Raw genomic sequence first — 22289 nt, 5'->3', positions numbered from 1 at the left:
TGCGGTGTCGTATCTGTCCCGGCATGCCTTGCGGCGCCCGCCGCCCCGGAAGTAGGGAGCGCTTCCGGGGGCGCAGGCGGCGCCATGGCGGCCGACACGCAGGTGGGTGCGGGACGGGCCCGCGGCGGCGGCGGCCCGGCGGTGATCCGCGCGGCTCGGCCTCACCGTGCCTCTCCCTGCCGCGCTCTTTCAGCCTCTCCGTGCGGCCTGGCTCGGTGCCGCGGGGACGTGGCGGTCAGCTGGGGGCGGGAGGGGCCTCGGTGGAGCCGCCGGGAGTTGGGGGGGGAGGGCAGCGCTGGAGCCGCGTCCGTCCCGGCCGTTCCCGTTCTCTGCGCCTCTGCGGGGCGCACCGCGCCGCTCGGCTCCCAGCGGGGAGCCCGAGGGCCCCGCGTCCCGTCGCTGCTCCCTGGGCGCTTCCCGGCGCTCCGACACGTACTCGTGTCCCACGAAGAGCCCGGCGCCGCAGCCGGTGCCGCTCCCGCCCGTCCGCGCTGCTGGCGGCGTCCCTCCGTGGCGCCGCGCGGCCGGACCGCCGGCACAATTTACTGGTTTTTCACGTCTGTGTCTCCGCGCTGCTGATTCAGCAGCACGAGGCAACGCGGCTCGGTTGGTTTGCATAGGATGAGGGCTGAAGGCTTCTAAAGGAGATCCTTTACGGCTGCGGTTCCGTCCCGGTGGGCCGGGATGCCCTGCAGGCGCCGAGCAGCGTCCCCTCCTCCGGGACGGCCCGCCCCCTGTGCCCGGTCGCTGTGCCCCGCCGAGGGCGCTGTGCTGGCGGCAGCCCCTGGGCAGAGCGGAGGAGATCCCCGCTCCTCAGCTCGCTATTTCCTGTGCTTCTGAAACGCCCTGTGTGGCAAAGCCGGTAACGCTTTGCCTTGAGAGTCGCTCAATTTGAGAGGTGAATTTTACAAGCCTTTCCTTGGAGCCCCGTTGTTTTAGCTGAAGTGAATGCAGAGCGTAGCAGGCTGTGATCCTGAGCCCTGGTCGGGCTGCCCAAAGCCTTTTCTCATGTGTAATTTTAAAACTTAGGTGTTCACTGGAGCAGTTTCAGCAGCTGAAGGAACACATGTCTGAGAATATAAACTGCCTTCCAGTTTTTTCTCACTATTCACACTGCATGAAGGCTGCCTCAGGCCCCGGCAGCCTGCGTGTACAGGAACACAGCAGCCACAGGAGCACGGGCATGCAGAGGCATTCAGTTCTGGTTTTTTTGTTTTTCTTGGGTGCTATTGATGGCACAAGGGAGGAGTTTTATAGCAAGGCATAAATTCTTCTAATCTGACGAGTCCAATGTACAGAGCTCCTGGGTCGTGTATGCTGATCCTGGGTGAGAATAAAGGCAAGTTGTGCATTCTTGTCCTGATTCCTTGCAAGTGATTTCACTGCCAATGACAGAAACCACAGGTTGGTGTCCTAGGAAGCCTGGTTGGCTCTGTGGTGAGCCCCCAGCAGTTAGAAGTGCATTTAAGGGGTTCTTGGGCTTTAGGAGATAGTGCATCCCTAGGCTTTTAGCTTTTCAAATCCTTATGCTCTCAGGATTGATTTGTCACTCTGCCCTTTTAGAAGGGTGAATGAACCTTAAGGGGTGCCGTTATAGATTAGCAAGCAGAAAGCCATCATCCTACAGTTTAACAGGGAGGCTTTGGAGCTGCAACTTGCATGAGCCTTTCCCTGCTAGGTGAGGCCAGGGCTGATTGCATTTGGTCAGTAAGAGGTGGTGCAGCTGCTGGCTGTGCTTGCCCTGGTTCTGTGTTCTGTATGTGGACACCACAGGCGCCCTGATGTCTTTTCCCCATCCGTGTGTGCTTTTAGATTTCTGACACACTGAAGAGGTTTGCAGTGAAAGTAACTACAGCCAGCGTGAAGGAGAGGAGAGAGATCCTCAGTGAGCTGGGAAAATGCATTTCCGGGAAAGGTAAAAGCATTGGGGTGCTGATTTGATCACCGGGGTGGAGGAGAATATTGGAGTCCATTGTTTGAATTGTGTGTGAAAGTTGTGGGATGGTTCTTAGGAGCGTGGGGTGGCAGCACCTGGAATGTGTGCTTTCTTCCCAGTTAATTCCAGGTGTGGGTTTTGTGTGTAACACAGAGCTCTGTTACTCACATGGACTTTGTCCATTGAGGAGCTGTAGCACCACGTGTGTAAGTTTTTCAGGGGAGCATGGATTGCTTGTTTCTCTCTGACTCTTTGCTGGGTTTTGTAATGATTAGTACTGATATAAACCCATGTAAATATTTCCATGTATAGAGGGTGCATGTGCAGAGATTTTAGATGGCCATAATAAAAGCAACATTCTTAACATTCCTTTTGATTTTTTCCCATATTCTGAAGGTGACTGTGAAATAGTATGTTCTAGTGTTGTCCTAGTTTAAAAAATACACATAAAACATTTATAAAAGAGAGAAATCTAAGTATGATCTTTGCAAACACTTTCATGTATGGTGAAATCACCTCCTGATTGCAGTTGCAAAGTGTATTAAGTATACTGCATATTAAAGACCTCGGTGATCTATAAAGAAACATTCTGAAATTCAATCTGTTACAGATCTTCCCGAGGGTGCAGTGAAAGGCCTTTGCAAACTCTTCTGCCTTACTCTGCACCGATACCGGTGAGTAACTTGATGCACAAAGCTGTGTTATTCAATCTGTTAGTGACAAGGCATTGATCAGTTAAATAGGCATGGAGCATCTGGAAATGTTACCGTGCAGTGCCATGTAGATGCTGGTGATGTGGAAAGCTAAAGTCAGTAATGATGCTCTCAAGTTAGGTTTGACATCAGAAAGTTTTACAACACTTTGTGCTCCGCTTTTGATTTTGAAATTAAAACTTGCATCCTGTGGTTCAGTTTGCAAGAATGCCCGTCTCCACATCATTGTCCTTTTGAAGTGAGATGGAGACGTCCTTTAGACACACTTAGGCAGGGTTTCAGAAGAGAAGCTGCTCAGAGTCTGTGCATTTCTTTGGAGCCTGCCGGAGTGTCTCCACATGGCTTCTGTCAGCTGGAGAAGGGAGCGGAGCTTTCTGCCAGCACCTTCTCTGCTTTTTGGAACAGCAGGGATAAAGTAACTGTTGGCTGCAACGAGAAAGCAGAGCCCTTTGTGTGCTGTGAGTGTTGTAATGCGTGTCGTGTTGGCAGGGTTCATCATTCTACAGAGCTGTGTTTTTTCCTTCCCACTAGCGATGCGGCGTCGCGCAGAGCCCTGCAGTTGGCACTTCAGCAGCTCGCAGAGTCCCAGCCAGATGCAACAGCAAAAAACCTTCTGCAGTCACTTCAGTCTTCAGGGATCAGTGGCAAGGCTGGAGCTCCCAGGTGCGCGGCGCTTTGTGTGGAAGCACTTCTGAATTGCTGCTGCTTTCAGAATGGCTGTTAAAAAGCAATTTAAAGACTGAGTTAGTAGCGACTAATTCAGTGTAAATGTTGTTATTTTACCTCTTTCACATCTTCTGTGAAAGCAGAAGGATTTTCTTGGTGTTACTGCTGGTGGATTTGGTCCAAGTTACAGTTTTACTTCTGTTAAAGACTGGAGCACTGAGGATAAACTCTTATGAATGCTCCTTCTCCATCCACCTCTTGCCTTCTGGCTGAGCAGAGGTGTAGCTTTTACAAAAATACCTGATCTGAGTTTAAAGGTCTGCAAGGTTACAGCATTTACCCTTCAGGTGTCTGTGTCAGCGTGGTTGGCATTGTGCATGAGAATATTTGCTACCTTATCTCACTTAAAGAGAGACCAGAATGGGGGGGGATCGTAGGGGAGCTGAGGATTGGCTTCTGCCACCTGAAGTGGAGGAAGGAGAGGAGAATTGGCATGGATCAGAGCTGAGCGGTGTGCTGGGAAGGAATGCAAGCTGAGAAAAGATTTGGCATCTATGGCTGTGAAGTGAAGATGAACAGCAGATGAGAAATCTTGAGTTACTTTTTGGGCAGTCTCAGTTGGCAAAGTATTTATCTCATTTCTGTAACGCTTCTGGAAAGATCAGAAAAAGATCTTTTCATTCTCAGCAGGTGAGATTTGGCCTCTTTTGTGCTGATCAGAAGTTCTGAGTGTTAAACGTGAGCTGAAGCACAGCAAGCAAACTCCATCAGAGCTTCTGAGCACCAGTTATTTCTTCTAAAATAAGAATTTAGCTGTATTTTTTTTTCTGCTATAAAATGTTTTGCTGGTGAGCTGACATTTTGTCTTGGTGTAGATGCACTGGTTCTCGATTAGTAGGTGTAATGGATGTACCAGGAGCTGTAGATTTACCACTGTCTTCTGTTTCTACAACAGTAAGAGCAGTGGATCTGCAGCCCTGCTGGCACTCTCCTGGACATGCCTGCTGGTACGCACAGTCTTTCCAACACCTGACAAGAGACAGGGAGAAACCTGGAAAAAACTGGTAAGTTCTTTTTGGTTTGTAGAAATCTCCTTTGGAGGTGAGGACTTAGGTATTTCTTGTGTCTTCAATTTGATGAAACACTGCAAATAATTCTGTGACTAACAACGTCACATTAAAACCTGGGTTTATAGGATGATTTTTTTTTGCTTTCTGATGGATTTTGAGCTCTCCTGTTCTTCTGGAGAAGGCAAGAGATGGGGGCAGTCTTGCACATGCCCTGCACACTGTGGTGTGTACCTGTGTTTCTAGACTAGGCTGTGTTAGTGGTGCCTCCAAGGTGCTGTGTGAAACATGCTGTCAACTCCTTGTGCCTCCCTGCCTTGCCTGTGATACTCAATCGTGTGGATTTAAGTCACCTTTTGCTTGCTTTCTGCCTTCTTTGGTAATCTGTTGCTGGGACCACTCTCATACATCTTGGAATGTAATTGGCATACACTTTAAGAAGATGTAACTTGATATAATTGTTGGTTTCAAAGTCAGGTTTTCTAGAACTGTTACCCACAGTTCTGCAAAGTGGTACCATGTAGGTTGAAAATAGTGGCAGCTTCTAATTTTTCCTGTTTGAAGAGCTGAAACAGCCTGAGGACTTCTTTGTAAGCAGATGGAGTTGATCACTGGCATCTGACACTTCTGGTTTGACATGAGCTCTCTGAGAAGCAGGCCCACGAGGGTGTTCTTGGCTGTTTCCCTTGGCAGGTGGAGGTTCAATGTTTACTTCTTTTGGAAGTCTTGGGAGGCTCTCATAAGCAGGCAGTGGTTGGAGCAGTGAAAAAACTGAACAGACTTTGGAAAGAGGTGATGTATACTTCATCTAACTTTATTCAGTAGCAATTCTAGTTTCTGTTGCATTAATGTGCTTTTTATTTTTTTTGTTCCTCATCAGAACCAAGATCTGGTGGATCAGTACCTATCTGTCATTCTTGGTCTTGAACCAAACCAGAGCTATGCTGCAATGCTGGGACTTGTGGTACAGTTTTGCACAGCTCAGAAAGAGACTGATACTATTAAACGCCACAAGGTAAATTTGCCATATTCCTATTGTTTTTGTTTTTGCTTTTTTTCTCCCTTTTTATTGGGGGTTATTGGGGTTTGGGTAATAAGTAGCATTGCCTTTTGTTGTGGAGAAGCAGAGGTTCATTATCTGTCAGTTCAGTAGGAATGCACTGGTTAAAACAGTGGAATGAATTTATAAAGGAGGTAGCAGATACGTGAGTCTGTGCTTTTACACAGATTGCCAACACTGCAGCCTTCTCCCTGGTTGTAGGAATTAAAGGCTGCAGCTGCCTCTCAGTGGGTTTTGAATGTTGGGCTGGTGTGTATAGCAGAGAGCACTGATCTCTGCTCAACTATCTTGTGTGAGGGTGAAAACAAAGTTTCTGCTTAGTGGATGGGGCTGTCTTCCAGAGCAAAGTGCAGTGAAGTGTTGAGCCTGGCCAGTGGTGTGCAGAGAGCTGTGTAGGTTGTGTTGTGGCTGTCACTGTTCATTTTTGCTTGTTCAGAGTGCTCTTCTGGATTTCTACGTGAAGACCATCCTAATGAGCAAGACAAAGCCTCAGAAGCATGTGCTGGTGAGACATACTCTTACAGGACTGTTTATACTTTTGTGCAGTGTCTGCTTCTGTGCTCAGCACTTTGTTCCCTTTGCAGGACAGCTGCTCTCCACTTCTTCGCTATATCTCTCACGCTGAATTCAAAGAGTTACTTTTGCCAACTCTGCAGAAATCCTTGCTACGGAGCCCTGAGAATGTAATTGAAAGTGAGTGTCATCACTGTACCTTGCTCTGCCAGAGTGCACGAGCAGTTGTTCCTCAGAGTTCTGGAGCTGTGAGGGGTGTGCATCCCTCTGGACTGTGCTTGTGGGTCTGTGAGCATAGACAGGAGGATTGTCTGGCGTCCAAGGGCTGGATGTGGGGAAGTGACATTTGTGGTGTTATTCCAAGAGTCTGGGTATGTGATAGCTCCTGTTTGTGCTGAGGACAGGATTTCACAGCTGAGTGCTAAGAATAATCCTGAATGAATCTGTTGATTGGCTTCAGTTTTGGTGTTTTTCATCCCTACTGGCCCTGTCTGCTCTTGATGTGTACTGTGTGGAAAGATGTATTAAAAAGGTAAAATCACTTAACAGAATATAACTTTCTTCTGTCTCCAGCAATCTCTTGCTTGCTCTTGTCTGTTAACCTGGATCTCAGCCAGTATGCTCTGGACATTGTGAAAGGATTGGCTGGTAAGTGCTTAATTCTGGAGGGAGTGATGAATTCAGAATAAGGCTTTCTTCATCTTTTTGGCTGTACCTATAACACCTGGATTACTGGTAACAAGATTAATTTATTTGGGTGGAAGGACAGTACTATAACTTGGCAATATAACTTAATATATAAGGCTACATGTAAAGATATATCCTTATCTCATTGATTTTATGCAGTTTGTAATAAGGAGTTCTTTGTTTTTGCATCGTGTTTTAGGTCATCTGAAATCCAACAGTGTGCAGCTCATGGATGAAGCAGTTGTTGCATTAAAGAATTTGGCTCGGCAGTGCAGTGATCCTTCAGCTGTGGAATCACTGGCCAGACACCTTTTTGCCATCTTAGGGGGTGAGTAAATTCTAGATCAAGCAATGGAGGGTGAACAAAGATTTGTTGGGAGTTTTGTGTATTTTCTGTTGGTTTTGGTTATCTGTGTGATAAGGGTTGCTTAGCCAGGATCAGGGGGAACAAAACTAGCATTTGTATGTCAGAGAAGATACTTGATGTAGCACGTGGCCATTGTCTGTAAGTCAGCTGTCACCTATTTGTTTCTTGTTGGCAGGCTCAGAGGGGAAGCTGACAGTTGTTGCACAGAAGATGAGCGTTCTTTCAGGTAAGGATCCTAGAAGAAAGATGCTTCTTAAGTGGAGCAAATCCACCAGGTGGCTGAACGAGGGAATTCTGAGCCTTGCGTGGTTATTCTGAATTAGCCGTAGTTAATGCTGTAAAGAGTTCTGGATACTGCAGGCAAATTCTTGACTATGTCTCATAAGCTCATAAGTTAAAATGTTTTCTCCAAGGAAGGTGACTGTATGCTGTGTAAAAATGAAGACAGGGTTGGAGACAAGTGTCAGTGGTGAATTTGGCATCCAGATGTAGCAGTGAGAGATGTTTGTGTAAAGACTGAAATGTGATTGTTTTGAGATTTTGCGGTGACTGCTTGTAGTTTGGGCATTAATGAGACAAGTCTTTCCTTCAGGGATTGGCAGCCTTAGTCACCATGTGGTTTCTGGAGCATCTAGCCAAGCTCTGGCTGGAACTGTGGCTGAGCTTTTCATCCCCTTCCTGCAACAAGAAGGTGAAATCTTTTGCCTTTTTTGGGGGGTTTGCTAAGCTGCTTTTATCTCAGGCAGACATTTTGTGTGGCCTGTTATTCAAGACAAATCCTGATTCTTGCCTGTTGTGTTGTAAAATCCATTGCACTGTTTTATTGAGTAGCCCTGTGGAGACAATGCTGTGTCTGCTAGAAGCATGTGCATTAATTTCCTTCCTCACCTCAACGTTGTTACCTGCTTTCTGTTTCCTGTGTTCCTGTGTTTTCTGCATTTACTGTACTGATGTGGGTGCTGTGTTACTTCCTAGTCCATGAAGGCACGTTGGTTCATGCAGTCTCTGTCCTGGCTCTGTGGTGTGTTCGCTTCACCACTGAAGTCCCTAAGAAGATGGTGGAATGGCTAAAGAAAGCATTTGGCCTTAAAACCTCGACTTCAGCTGTGAGGCACGCCTACCTGCAGTGCATGCTAGCCTCTTTCAAAGGTAAGGCTTTCTTTTCTGTGAAATTGTGTTGGGATGAGACCCATCCCCCAATTTATATGTGACAAAGGGGCTAAAGTTGTTCTCACCTTCATGGTTGAAGTCTAATTATAGTAGTGATGGGCAGATACTCTGGGAGATTCAGGGTCTTCCCTGTATGTGTGTGGTTTGCTTCTTGCATTTTGCAGCAGAGGAACCATTAGTATCTTTGGTGTAACATGTGAAGGACTGTGTTTTGCAGTTTGTCTCGTTCTGTCTCCTCAGGTGACACATTATTGCAGGCAATGGATTTGCTACCCATGCTGATCCAGACAGTAGAAAAAGCAGCATCTCAAAGTACTCAGATTCCCATGGTAACGGAAGGAGTTGCTGCAGCTTTGTTGATCTGCAGGATGTCTGTAATTGAGGGACAAACTGGTAAGATGACAAAACATCTAGCAGAATCCAGTATGAACAGCTTCTGAGGAATGACTTTTTTTTTTTTTGACTGTGTGCATGAGATGCCATTCCTTAATTGGTGTACTGCTTCTGTATAGAGAATCACTGCCCTTTGCTAAACTAGGGAAGGGTGTATTCTGATCTCTCCTGGTGATGTCAGTGATGAATGTCTGCAGCCTTGCAAATTGCAACATCCATTCACTTGGGGCAGCATTTCTCTTTCTGACAGAAAATTCACCCAGACCTTACATGCTGGGACACGAATGAAGCATTGAAAGTGTTACTTGTTTGTCATTTTTTACAAACTATCTTTGGAAAACAGCAGGACCGGATCTGAGCATATTACAAGAGCTATCTGAATTCAAACATCTGCCAGGATATAAAATCCAGATGTGTTCTGTGTATCAAAGGACAGACATCAACTTCCTCCTTTTCTTCTTTTTTAGAAAGGCTTATCTTATGAAAGGTTAAGGTGAAGCAGATTTTATATTTCACAAGCGTACTGTAGAGAAATATCTGTTTTTTTCAGCAGATGTTTTTTAGACGTGTTTATAGTTCCGAATGAGAAATGAGAAGCTTTAAACTGAAGACAAGTGAAGCTAGAAATAGCTTCAGTAATGTCAGGAGGAAAAAAAAAACAAACTGTATTTTATGTACCCTGGTAAGTTCTTACGTGTTTGGTAAGCCCTTAATAGACATCTGTTCTTTCCTACCAGAGTCTAAGCTGAGTGGCTTCTGGCAGCTGATCCTGGATGAGAAAAAACAAATTTTTACCTCTGAGAAGTTCTTGCAGTCTGCTTCAGAGGAAGGTAGATTGTCACTTATTATGTATCCAGCTACTGTGTAATACAATGACCTGGTACTTAGGAGAGCTACTGTTGGAGTTAGCTCTTTTCTCTAAGCCTTGGAAACTTTTGTGTCACTCCTTTTCCATGTTAGCTCCAAACTACTACTCTTATTCTGAGAGTAAGCAGTGTCATGATTTGTTATTGGTTAATAGTGAGCAAAAATATCCAGCTAGTGTGTTGAACATCCCCAAGCTACTTGATGCCTTGAATGTAGAAAATCACCTGTACTTTACTTACTATGGGTTTTAACCTACCCTGTGCTTTAGGGCTTTCTGTTCCTTCTCTTATGATATGATTGAATATTGATACACAGACTAAAGGGCTAATGATAGTAGAAGCTCAATTGATGGTATGAGATAAAATACCAAGGTTACAATGCACATAGCATTATGCACTTTTATATGAATTCATTACACATTTTATTGTCACTGAAGGTGTTTCAGTAGTGCTTAGGAATTAACGGTACTGATGTGGTGAACAGGATGATTATTATTTGGTTTGCTCTGTTTATTTACACAAAAGTAGACATCTCACTGGTCAGTGAAATTCTACTGGAATGAAGCAACTGCATTTCTGTTAGCTCACAGTTAGTTCTGTTTCTGGTCTTGTCAGATCTGAGCTGGACTCATCTCTAGCTTCACTGAGAGAGGCTTATGTAGAGGCTCGTTTTGGACAGTTACTTGAATGTGTCCTGCTGGCTGTTTGTTCATTCTCAGGTTAAAAAAAAAATCTGCTTCCTTATGAAATGACATGCTGCTTTAAATGTTTGTTTGTTCCTCCAGCAATGTGCACTGTGCTGCAGCTGACTGAGCGCCTCCTCCTGGACCACGCACAGCGGCTCCCCGAGAGTAAAATCCAGTATGTAAAGTGCACTTGTTGCTACTGATCTGTGTCTGATTCCTGCAAGTTAATGCAGGTGGTGGAGAGGGTGGGCCTGGGACTTTGCACAGAATGCTGAATGTTTTGTGCTTTTGTGTCCTTTTTCAGGCAGTATCACCGTGCCCTTGTTGCAGTGCTGCTGAGTCGGACCTGGCATGTTCGCAGACAGGCCCATCAAACAGTTAGGAAGCTTTTGTCCTCTCTGGGAGGGTACAAACTGGCCTACGGGCTCTTAGAGGAGCTAAAAGTGGTTCTCAGCTCTCATAAGGTGAGTAGTCAAAAAGCCTAGTCCCTTCTTAGCTGTTTGTATGCTGCTGCTGGTCAGCTCCCTACCTTAGGTTTGCTGTTAGCACTGAAATACAGCGTGCTAGGAAAATGGTTCAGTTCCAGCTTTGTTTAACCAAAAAAAAAAAAAAAAAAGAAGAAGAAAAACATTGTGTGATACCACTGTATAAGCTAGCACACCTTTCTAAATAGATTAAGTTGCATTAGTTAGGTACTAAAAATGTAAGTTGAGATTGGATGTCAGGGGGAAGTTCTTTACTATGAGAGTGGTGAGGTGCTGGAACAGCTGCCCAGAGAGGCTGTGGATGCCCCATCCCTAGAGGTGTTTAAGGCCAGGTTGGATGGGGCCCTGGACAGCCTGGTCTGGTATTAAATGGGGAAGTTGGTTGCACTGCATGTGGCAGAGGGGTTGGAGATTCATCATCCTTGAGGTCCCTTCCAACCCTGGCCATTCTGTGATTCTGTGATTAGACTTTAATAAAGTATTGTGTTACAGATACTGCTTAAATAAAGTATTTTTGAAGGATACTGAGTACAAGTAGACAGCAGAATTTGGACATATTCTAGCCAACTGTTAAACCTTTTCCAAAGCCCTGTTTGCTAAAAGTAACAGTTTTAGTTCTATTTTACTCCAGTATGCCAAATCTAGGATAGTGTCCATTCTTATTCTTTCCATCACTGTCAGCATTCTGCCCTGGTTCCACTGTTATCCTTTCTTTTCTTTGAAAACTTCAGGATTGCATTTTCAGAATGAGCTAAATTTTGATGTTATATATGGTTTTACTCTAGGAAGGCTTGCTGTGATGTTAATGATGAATTGTCTGCTAGGTTATGCCTCAAGAGGTCCTGGTGATGGAGTCAGGCGAGCTGTCAGAGCAAGGAAAGACTTATATTCCTCCCCGTGTCCTTCATGAGGCACTGTGTGTCATCTCAAGTGTAGCTGGGCTGGATGTGGATTCCTTTGAGACAGAAAAGCTGGCTCTGGAGATGCTGCTGGTGAGCCATCATCCATCTCTGGGTAAGTGAAAGGGTAAGATCACTGTCATGGATATACCTTGTTTTGTTTTGTTTTTAATCCTACCTTTTTGTTCAATTGTATTCACAATCTGCTTTGTATTTATTATGTTTGCTTATTCTTCATGCTAGTGGCAGTACAGCCAGGTCTTTGGCCAGCCCTCCTTGTCAAGATGAAGATAGATCCCAAAGACTTTATTACCAAACACCTGAATGACATACTCCCCAGACTCACTGCCTACGCTCCAGACAACCAGGTGATAAACTTCTGCTTTTCCACTGTTAGCATGAGGATGTGTTTTTGAACAAAGTAATTTTTTAGTGAAGTCCCAACTGGCCTGTAAGGAAGGAAGTCTGCCTATAAGCTGGAGAAAAAGCAGTTCCAAAGAGAATGTCTCCAGTGTAAAAACAACTGGGATTTAAGGGGGAAGAATGTGTACCAGTAGCTAAGTAGAATTTTAGATAAATCTCTGGTACCTACTGGATGAGGTATTAAAACTTGAAGGATGTTGCTCTCAAAGAATATAACGTTGCCTGCTTCAACTGAGCATACTCTTAAAACAATGTCAAGGAATACTTATTATACAGTTTTTCTCTCTTTGTTTTCTTGATAGTCATCTATGAATGCAGTGGGATCTCTCTCTCTGCTCTCACCTGGTAGAGTGCTCCCACAGCTCATCAGCACCATCTCAGCATCAATGCAGAATCCAGCTCTGTGCCAGGTTACTCGAGAGGAATTTGCCATCATGAAGACACCGGAGGGAGAACTGTATGATAAGTCTATAATACAGAGGTAAGACTTCTACAATTTCTCTTCTCTGTGAACGTGGAGATTGATTCCTTCTGGCATCTAGCTGGTGGGTGAATGGATTTGTCAGATGCTCTTTTTCTGGACAGGAGTTCCTATATTTCTGTGCCCGAATCTTAATCCAGAACAGTCCTGATTCATCTCTGAACTTCTTTTCTCAGTGCTCAACAGGATAGTATGAAAAAGGCTAACATGAAGAGAGAGAATAAAGCTTACTCCTTCAAGGAACAAATCATTGAGCTGGAGCTGAAGGAGGTGAGTTGGTGGAAACCGGGAAGTTTTAGTGATGATTGTGACACCAGGTATCCCATCTGTTTTGTTGCATGGCTTGTGGCATGTGTTTACACTGTTGGGAAAGATGATTTGAATTTCTCTTCTTTTATAACTTTTTTGTATCAATTTCTGCTGTATTCTGGTGATTTATGAGTGTGCTTACTTGTTGGAAATACCTGTTTTTATCTCTTCTTCAATGCATTTTATGTGACTGTCCCAGTAAGAGTTGTTAAATAGATGCTTCGGTCTTGTTGACAGCCAGCAGTTGTGTTCAGACTGGCCAGAGCAGTGTGTATGCTGGGGGGAAGGGTTTGATGAAAAGAAGGGAACGTACCAGGTTGATTGGAATATTCCTCTTTCAAAGATTGACTTCTTTGTTCTGGTGAGAATGTGTCCATCCACTGTAGGAAGAAGTAGCTCTCTGATGATAGAAAATAATTTTCGATCAGTTGAAAGGTGGGAAAAACTAATGTTATGCTGCTAGTAGAACACTAAAATATTGCTAACCTCCTGATTTCCATTTTTGTGTCTTCAGAGTGATATGCTTGAAAAAACATTGTCATAACGTTTTAAAAGTAAATTGTGAAAAATAATGTGTCCAACTTGTTCCTCTTCCTAAGTGAGGGTATAATGTTAAGAGTTCCCAGTTAGTGATGTCCATGATGCACTCTTTGCAGGAGATAAAGAAGAAGAAGGGGATAAAGGATGAGGTGCAACTGACTAGTAAGCAGAAAGAGCTGATGCAGGCACAGCTGGAAAAGGAATCTCAGATAAGAAAACGACTCAAGGAGGTAAATGTTGATGATAATTTTTTTGCCAGCTCTGCAGCTACCAGAGTAATTTGTGGTAGTCATCCACATTGTTTTTCTTACAGCTTGATAATGAACTGGAAACAGCCTTGGGCCTGCTGGACACTGTTATCAAGAGAAAACCTCCTGGTCTAACTCAGTACATCCCCAGTCTCGTTGGTTCCTTTCTGCCACTTTTCAGATCACCTTTGGCTGCTCCAAGAATTAAGGATCCTTTTCTTTCCTTAGCTTCCTGTGTCATGCCTGCTCGACTTAAAACCTTTGGTTAGTATTTGCAGTTGCTGTTTAAGGGTGGGATACTCAAAATCCTTACCTTTACATGATATGGATCACTACCAAATACCCAGGGGAAAAGAAAACAACAGGAAGGTGATTGTAACATCCCAGTGATGGTTTCTGGTTGAAAGACAAGGAGTTGTCCACTCAGGGTGCAGCTGATCACACTGGGATTGTGTTCAGTTACTTATGGCGTCTTCTGAACCCAGTGCTCTGATGCCTGTTACAGTTGCTGCCTTCTCTGCAAGATTTAAGTCAGCACTTGCAGGGCTTCCACACCTTTGGGCTGACGTCCTTGGAGAAGTTTGGAAGCACTGAAATTTCTTGACTGCTGTTGCAAAGCCAAAAGGATTTGCTTCTGGTTAGAGGGAACACACAGTAGTGTTCATCTAGCAGTAAATGTAACTGCTGTGAAATAAGATGTCCCCTATTATCTGTGGGGCTGTGCTTCCTTCTCAGCACCTCTTCTGCAGCCTGGGCTGTTTCTCAGAGCTTTGTTCTTCAGCCTGTGTTCCTCAGGGTTTTTTTTTCTCAGGAAATGTTTGCTTTTAGTCCTCTCATGGATTTTTTTATTCTTTCATACCAGGTACTTTAGTGAGCCATGTGACCCTGCGCCTGATGAAACCAGAATGTGAATTAGATGAATCGTGGTGTCAAGAAGAGCTTCCTACTGCTCTCAACAGAGTAGTTAGCTTGCTGCATGCCCACACCATTCCTAGTCGAACTGGCAAAGGAGAGTCAGGTAAAAAGCACTGCAGGTCTTACCTCTCCACAATATCTTAGTGAACTGTTAAAGTTTTGGTGGCTATATATTTCCTAGGTGAGAGTGCCATTTTCTTTTTTTTCTTTTTTTAAATTGGAGTAAGTCTATTTGTAGACATGAAAAATTGTACCTTCCTCTTTTTGTGGTGTCAGGAGTAGAAAGGGTGTTATAAGAACGTTAAGTGTAGAAATGAAATAACTTTCTTTAAATGATTCAGACGGAAATAGTAGCAGTGAAATTAAAACTCATCTTTGCTGAAGAGTTCTTGCATTTCAACACCACTTGGTGTAAGTGATTTAGTGAGACTAAGTGGAAAGATGAAAATAATTGCTTGTTATCTGTGATCTCAGCAGTGAAGTGCCTGTGGCCTCTGCTTCTTTGCTATGTACTACTGCAGTTCATGAATATTTTATTCTGGCATGATTACAGAAGAAGCAGTTCCTTCCTCTCTTGTAACATGAGGACAAGCACCAATGTTTTTACAGTGCAAGTATACTGATGTGAGTTAAAAAGAACCTGTTTGTTTGCTTGTTTTTGATTACAAGGTTAGTTTTAATCCAGATCCGTTCCAGAATCTGCTTCATGATGAGATGTGCAAATACTTGTATAACTACACAGTAATAGGCAATAGTGCAGAAAAGGGTGGGTAAGTCTTTTGGAGGAAGGGATGGCTTAGCCTGTCTTTATAAGTATGGTGTACTGTAATGATAGAGGTGATAAATCCATGCTTTGGAGCTGATTGCTTTCAAACTTAGTCAGAAACTGCTCTGGTAGACAATTTATAACATTTTAAGGAAATTCAGGATTCCATTTGCTTCCTTACCCCAGGAGTTCAGTCATCCCCTTACAGTTCTGTTGTCAGTCAGCTCTGCAGCTGTGTGAGTGTGGCACAGATAATCCTCACTGCTGAGTAGTAGCAGTTGACCATGCTGAGCACCACTTCAGTGCAGAGCATTTTGCTGATAATTCAGCCTCTGCTGTGATGTTTATTTCCATAGTAAGTGCAGATTCATTAACATTCGAATCTGTTTGCTTGCTTATTTCTAGAAAGTAGCACAAGTATTTTCAATGTTCCTCCTTCTGTATTTCCTAGTGTTTACTGCCTGATTTTCTTATTTCTATTTGTTTTACTTCCTCTGGAGGAGAAAACAAGTAGGCTTGCTAATACTGCATTGGACAACTCAAATTCTATTTGCAAATAATTTTCTTGAAAGTTTGCAAAACCATTTCTGAGTGCAGTCTTACAATACTGTTCAGTAAGGGTCAGTTTCTTTGGTTACCAAGAGACCTCAGAGAAACCAGCTCTCTTTATAATGTTGATGGAAAGAAATAGCATTCATTGCTGACATGACAAGATACAATTCAAAGTGATTTCATATTGGTCAGAAACAGCTACTGTGTGTTAAGAGAACATTCATCTCCTCAGATACAGCCTTCTCCTGCCTGCTGCATATAGAGGGACTGTTGCTTAAGCCAAAAAATCTGGCCAATAATTGGAGGAAAAAAAAAAAAAGCAAATAGCAAGGAAAAATCCCTCATCTGAGGGTTTTTTTTAATCTAAAATATTCATGTTAAATAGTTGAAAGCTCACAGTGTGTTTGGTATTTAAAATTTCTCCCTTGAACTACTTTTGCAGTATCCATGCCCTACATAAGCTGACTAATACTGCAGTATTGTATCTGCAGTGCTCTTCATCTGCATCTTAGAAATTTATAATGTGACATTCTCTGACAGCACAGATAGGATGTTGAAAAAAACCCTTTTCTCTAGATATCCACTACTTTAGTTTTAACAATATATATATAAAAATAATTTCTCCAGCAGAGTCACAGAGGTATATGTTCAAGAATATATTTGATAATTAACTATACTTATGTCCAGATGGTAAGTGAGTGATGGTGAGAGCTTATCTGAAACCAGGAAGAATCATTCATTCTTCTTTAATGTGGTATTTAGATTTTCCTTAGACTTTTTTGCTTTGAACTAACTGGATTATTGGGATTAGCATTTGTTATGCCCAAAAGCCAACTCCCTGTGAGAAGGAAGGATCAAAGTCTTTAACAACAGGAATCCAAAAGTTTTATTTTTTTCCAAGGAGAAGAGGGTTTGAGCCTTGTATCAGCATTAGAGAAACCTCATCCTCAGGAATCCAAATGAAGGCTGGAGGAACAGGTTAGCTAGGTTTGTAGGAAGTGTTTGAAGGGAATACAGCTGGCAAATGAGCTGTTATTGTGTGACAAAGCAACTTTAACACTGAGTTAGTTAAATTGTATCAGATCCCTGTGTGAATTCTCTTGCTCAGAATAAAATCGACTATTTTATTTTTAGTTTAATTCATCTGAATTCTCAGAGAGTGCACATTCAAACAATGTAATTTAAATAATAGATTTTCAGTTTCAACCTTGGTGGATTTAATTTTGTTGCCTCCTCCTCCAAGTACGTCTAAGATAGACAAAACCAAAGTTTTGCATGTCTATCTACTTAGTACAGAAGGTTGAAGATGGCCATATATGTTTGAATCTACTGAAGTACACATTTTCATAGAATCTTAGAATGGTTTAAGTTAGAAGGAGCCTTAAAGATCATCTAGTTCCAACCCCAGTGCCATGGACAGGGTTGCCAACCACTACATCAGACTGCCCAGAACGCTGTCCAATCTGGCCTTGAAATCTCCAGGGATGGAGATGGATATCAGTCAGTATTTTGAAATAACGTTGAACAGCTCTGCTTACAGGGTTGTTTCTCCTTTTTGCAGGTGCTGCTCCATTATCAGCTCCAGCATTTTCTTTAGTCTTTCCTCTCCTAAAGACTGTTATGACTGAGACATCCCATGACAGTGAAGATAAGGAGGAATTCCTGGTCAAGATTCTGCAGATCCTTACAGTTCATGCTCAGCTGAGGTCATCAACAAATGGCCAGGCTTTGCTGGTGGATGAGGTAAGTGAGAGCTGTCAGTTAACAAAGGAAGATTGTTTGATTTCTGGCTGTGTGCATCAACCTGGGTATTTTATGATAGTTCTTAAATAAGGAGTGCTCTTAAATAAGGTGAAGTGCTCTGGTGTCACAAGATATAAGGCTTTTTCTTCCCACCTCCTCTCTCAGAATGGCCCAGAGTTGCTGCCCCGAAGGGAAATGCTGCTTCTGCTGACCCGAGTGATAGCAACAGGCTCTCCACGGTTACAGGTGAGTCCTCAGCTTATAACCACAGTCAGGATTCTGCCTCAGCTACATAAGCATCTGAGGGAAATATATCCACCTGATTAAAAAGTCTGAGGATGGTGGTTGATATATATGTACTTCATCTCCTGTGTTTACAGTATTTTTCTCGGAATAAAGTATTTGTAATATTTTTTTTCCTGTAAGTTTTATGCATCAAATATATTGTTCAGTTTTCCATAGGTGTTATTTTATTTCTCCTCTAAGGCTTTGCTCAGTCAAAGAAAATCAGTAGTTACTCCCCGAGGTGGCCAGCAGTAAAGTTTATTCTAGGGATGGGAAGGCCATTAGTGACAAAAAGGTCAAGGATTGGATTGAACTCTTCAGTTCTTGTTGTCATCCTGAAGCCTTGTCACTGTTCTTTCAGAATTTCTTCTCTTGTGATAACACTCACATCCCACCCTGTGCTCGCTTTGATGAATTTGAAAGAGGGCAGTGGTGGAATCTCTAGTACCTACACATGACATTTCAGGTCTTGGCTTCCAATGCACTGACCTCTGTGTGCACAAGTAGCAGTGGGGAGGATGGCTGTGCCTATGCAGAACAAGAGGAGATTGATGTGTTACTTCAAGCCCTGCAGTCTCCATGCATGAATGTTCGAGATGCAGCTCTCAGGGTAGGTGGAAAGCGTTCATTGTCACACTGAATTCCTCAACTTTTGGGAAGTGAGTCTTCTCCAGCTCTGGTGGAGAGCTTTCAGCTGTGGTGGTAGTCAATGGGCAACGTGTCTGCAGGAGGAGGCAGTAGCTATGGAACAGTAATTGTCTAAGTAGTGCTCCTTGAGTGAGATTTACTCTGGGGCTGTTCACACCTTTATTTTGTTAATAGTGTTGTTACAACAGTTTAACGTTTTCTATTTTGAACAGCATAGAGCTTAGTCTTAGAAGGAGGAAGCTGTCAAAAAATTGCTTTTTCTGTATTGGGCCTAGTGGTTTTGGAAAGCTTCAGGCTTAGTCACTTCAAAGAAGATAAAAATATAAAAACCAAGTGTACTCTTTTTTTGCTTTGCCATGAAGCAAAGTTCTGCTCAGCTCTCCTGAAGTAGCTTCTCTGTACTTAGAAGCAGAAAAGACTGTAGTCACCAGAGCACAACCTAGTGCCTACTTGTGCCTCTGCACGTTGAAAATGGAGCACTATTCCTAAGTTGTATAATCTCAGCTATTCGCAATGGAATGCTTTTGATCAGCACTGGCAGTGTGCTGCACATGTGGACATGAATTCTGACACTTTTAAATAAAAAGAGCTTGACTTGGCAAAAGTTTAAGTGTTTTAAAGCATCTGTTTCTAAAATCAGATATTTACACTGATTCTCCTGTAAATTAATTCAGGGACTGATGGAGCTACAGATGGTTCTTCCAACCCCAGACAGTGATGAAAAGAATGGATTAAATCTGTTGCGTCGCCTTTGGGTAGTAAAGTTTGATGTGGAAGATGAGATTCAGAAACTGGCAGAGAGGTGAGAATTTTTTGTGGCTGGTTAGATTTCTCTCCTGCTCTCCTTGTAAAGTTTCACAGGCAAGGAGTTTGCCTCCCAGAGGTGGAGGGCAGCTCTGGGTCAGCCTTGTACTGCAAGTAGCAGTGGCTTCTCTAGCTGAAAGGTGATTCATCCCCTCTTTGTGTGTGCTGCAGGCTGTGGGAGTCCATGGGTCTGGAAGTGCAGCCTGACCTCTGTTCTCTGCTGATCAAGGATGTCATCTACCATGAAGAGGCAGTGCGACAAGCAGGTGCCGAAGCTCTTTCCAAAGCTGTAGCTCAGTATCAAAACCAGGCAGCAGAGGTTATGAATAAACTTACAGAAATTTACCAGGAGAAGCTCTATGTAAGTATGCTTGTCCCAAAGGGTTGACAGGCCCAAGCTTGTGCTCTGTTTTTTATCTTTTAATAATCATTTTTCCCTTAGTCTGCCCAGAGCATATGAAGCTTTCTGTTGCTGTGTTTGAGTTTGTGATAAACTTTAATGTATCTATCCTCAAGTTACCAGCAAGCAGTGGCAACATTGCACAGTTGGATGATATGCTTTAGGTGATAGAAGATGACTGTGGCATAGAGCCACAAGGGCTCTTGTTGATGCATAGCTAGCTTTCTGCTTTTCTTTTCTCATGGTATCATATCTCTGCAGTTATTTTTAAAATGGCATAGCAAGTATGCTTTGCAGCATCCTCTGTGTATGTGTCCTTGGAAAAGGCATTCTGATGAAATTTTCCTCCTTACAGAGGCCACCTCCAGTTTTGGATGCCTTGGGACGAGTGATATCTGAATCACCACCTGACCAGTGGGAAGCAAGGTACAGTTATCTTCAGATTTCTCTCATCACTTCCTGTCCATTCAGATGCAGTGTTCCAGATTTGTATTTATACAGTCAGGCAGTCTATAAATACGGGAAAGTTCAAGGAGCAAAATGCAGGTTTAGTAACTTGCTGTTTTCATAGTTCCTTCTGGTAAAGAATATTTGTGCAGGCTGAGCACACCAAATTGAGGTGTTCCATCAAAATATTGGGTGCTAGCTTCTCTGTGCCCTTTTGCTAAGAGCAGACTTGCCCTATCAGTCTCTCTGAATCTGGCTTACTTTACTGGATTCTCACCTTTGTATGGGCAATTGATTGTTTCAAGAGTAGCAAGCAGCAGTGATAGCCTTAATGAACTGAACAAATATCCAGTTTGCATAATTACTTTTTGTCTACTTCTGTGTCCTATACAGATGTAATTGCAGCACATCTTGTTTGTTCTCTTAAATTAATCTCTTCTTTATTGCTGATGTATGCTGCTGTACAGCTGTTTATTTCAGCAGTAGATGAAGTGACCCTAACATTTGTCTACGTGTTGGCCCAAGTATTTGTAATGCTAAATCAGCATAACAGCCATTATGTGGCTGAAGGATTGTTTCTTTTTGGGAACCTGCAGCATGGAGTTATGAAACAAAATGCGTGTTGCTTGGACACTGAAACCTTTTGATTTCATACTGTCTCTCTCTTAATTTCTGTAATGAATTGCTGATAGCAAGAGTGATTGTGACCTCAAGCAAAGCTTTTAAAGGTCAGTAAGCTCACACAACTCAACATCTTTACAGGTGTGGCATTGCTTTGGCCCTTAACAAGCTCTCAGAGCATCTGGACAGTTCTCAGGTGAAGCCACTCTTTCAGTTTTTTGTGCCAGATGCTCTGAATGATCGCAATCCTGAAGTCAGGAAGTGCATGTTAGATGCAGCTCTTTCGACACTCAACACTCATGGCAAAGTAAGTTTGAATACTTCTTTCTCTATCAGTGGGAACAGGTGGAATGAAAATGTAAATACTGTCGTGAAGCCTATAGATAATTTTTATTATCTATATTTTATTTTTTACCATAATTTTTATTCTTCTTGGAGCGTGTTGTTGCTTGTAACATCTGAACCTTTCGTATAGCATGGACTTCTTCTTGTTCAACGATGTTCTGGTAGTGACTAGTGTTGACTAAGACTGTGATTCTTCTTGGTCAGTGCGATAAATATAAATAGGCTTGAATTAACAGGAGTTAATATGGCATGTAACTAGAGTAATAGAAGTGAAATCATATCACAGATCTTTTAATTCTGGGAAGGTGAGATTTCCCTTTCAGGCCTCCTGGGAAGCAAAACTTGAAAGCTTGCTGATGGTTGGCTTAATTAAACTGCAAAACAAATGAAGTCTCTCAGAGAACTGAAAATGATTTCCATCCTGACTTCAGCTCTTCTCCAGCAATGTGTTAAATGAGGGAGGTTTAGGGAATGTAAATTGTTTGGCATGTGGTTTCCTTATATGTGCCAGTCACCTCTTGGACAGTGCTCTACATTCCTGTAGCTCAGTGTTTGCCCTTTTTTCACTCGTGTCTTACAGCTGCCTTTATGACTTCTCCCTACAGGTGAAGACAAGTGGAGTGCTTTTATAATATTTGGTCTTCCCCCTCTGTTTCTTAAAAAAGTAGTGAGAGGTTTGCTTTACCTTCCTGATCTTTCTTTAGAAATAGAGCAAACAAAAGAGCAGGCTCTGATGTTTAGGCTAGCAGCTTGCCTGGAAACTTGCATTACTTCTGGCAGAACATTGTGCTGACGGGTTTGGGGATCTAATTTTTTAAGAGCTAACTTGTCTCTAGCAGGAAATATTTGTCGTCTGTCAGAATGGCTCAAGATTTTATGTGATGTGACACATTAAATGAACTGTAAATACTGTCTGATTGTTTGGTTTGTTGGCTCAGAGAAGAACAAACAAGTCCACTGAGCATAGCAAATCTCATTCTGAGTGGACTCTAGTGGCAAGTTCTGTGGTTTTGTTTTTCAGGACAATGTTAACTCTCTCTTGCCAGTGTTCGAAGAATTCCTGAAAAATGCTCCTAATGATGCCAGTTATGATGCTGTCAGGCAGAGTGTGGTCATTCTGATGGGCTCACTGGCAAAACATCTGGACAAAAGTGACCCTAAAGTGAAACCAATTGTTGGCAAACTGATTGCAGCCTTGTCCACACCATCTCAGCAGGTGGGTGCTTTCTTGGAGGAGTTCCCACATTTCAGGTA

The 22289-nt window shown here is 43.1% G+C and overlaps 1 protein-coding gene across 2 annotated transcripts in view; it reads left to right on the top strand.

Annotated features, from left to right (window-relative positions):
* Positions 1-46: 46 nt before the first annotated feature.
* The window catches only part of GCN1 (GCN1 activator of EIF2AK4), a 40399-nt gene continuing 18156 nt past the window's right edge, over positions 47-22289 (top strand). For both annotated transcript variants that reach the window (XM_031592222.2, XM_031592221.2), the window contains exons 1-33: positions 47-102; positions 1813-1915; positions 2547-2610; positions 3181-3312; positions 4271-4379; positions 5076-5174; positions 5263-5397; positions 5879-5947; positions 6027-6135; positions 6529-6603; positions 6842-6970; positions 7185-7235; positions 7602-7700; positions 7985-8158; positions 8420-8572; positions 9310-9402; positions 10224-10299; positions 10429-10588; positions 11434-11623; positions 11752-11876; positions 12234-12412; positions 12589-12682; positions 13378-13491; positions 13575-13773; positions 14372-14527; positions 17304-17485; positions 17651-17731; positions 18237-18380; positions 19093-19220; positions 19394-19583; positions 19978-20048; positions 20832-20997; positions 22057-22251. In XM_031592222.2, coding sequence (XP_031448082.2) covers positions 85-102; positions 1813-1915; positions 2547-2610; positions 3181-3312; positions 4271-4379; positions 5076-5174; positions 5263-5397; positions 5879-5947; positions 6027-6135; positions 6529-6603; positions 6842-6970; positions 7185-7235; positions 7602-7700; positions 7985-8158; positions 8420-8572; positions 9310-9402; positions 10224-10299; positions 10429-10588; positions 11434-11623; positions 11752-11876; positions 12234-12412; positions 12589-12682; positions 13378-13491; positions 13575-13773; positions 14372-14527; positions 17304-17485; positions 17651-17731; positions 18237-18380; positions 19093-19220; positions 19394-19583; positions 19978-20048; positions 20832-20997; positions 22057-22251 — 4062 coding nt within the window. In that variant the 5' untranslated portion in view covers positions 47-84. The remainder of the gene's footprint in view (positions 103-1812; positions 1916-2546; positions 2611-3180; positions 3313-4270; positions 4380-5075; positions 5175-5262; positions 5398-5878; positions 5948-6026; positions 6136-6528; positions 6604-6841; positions 6971-7184; positions 7236-7601; positions 7701-7984; positions 8159-8419; positions 8573-9309; positions 9403-10223; positions 10300-10428; positions 10589-11433; positions 11624-11751; positions 11877-12233; positions 12413-12588; positions 12683-13377; positions 13492-13574; positions 13774-14371; positions 14528-17303; positions 17486-17650; positions 17732-18236; positions 18381-19092; positions 19221-19393; positions 19584-19977; positions 20049-20831; positions 20998-22056; positions 22252-22289) is intronic.

The sequence above is a fragment of the Phasianus colchicus genome, chromosome 18 (genome assembly GCF_987193195.1).
Source record: "Phasianus colchicus chromosome 18, bPhaCol1.hap1.1, whole genome shotgun sequence".
Lineage (NCBI taxonomy): Eukaryota > Metazoa > Chordata > Aves > Galliformes > Phasianidae > Phasianus > Phasianus colchicus.
The sequence above is the reverse complement of the archived record's forward strand: the minus strand, read 5'-3'. Positions and strand labels throughout refer to the sequence as shown.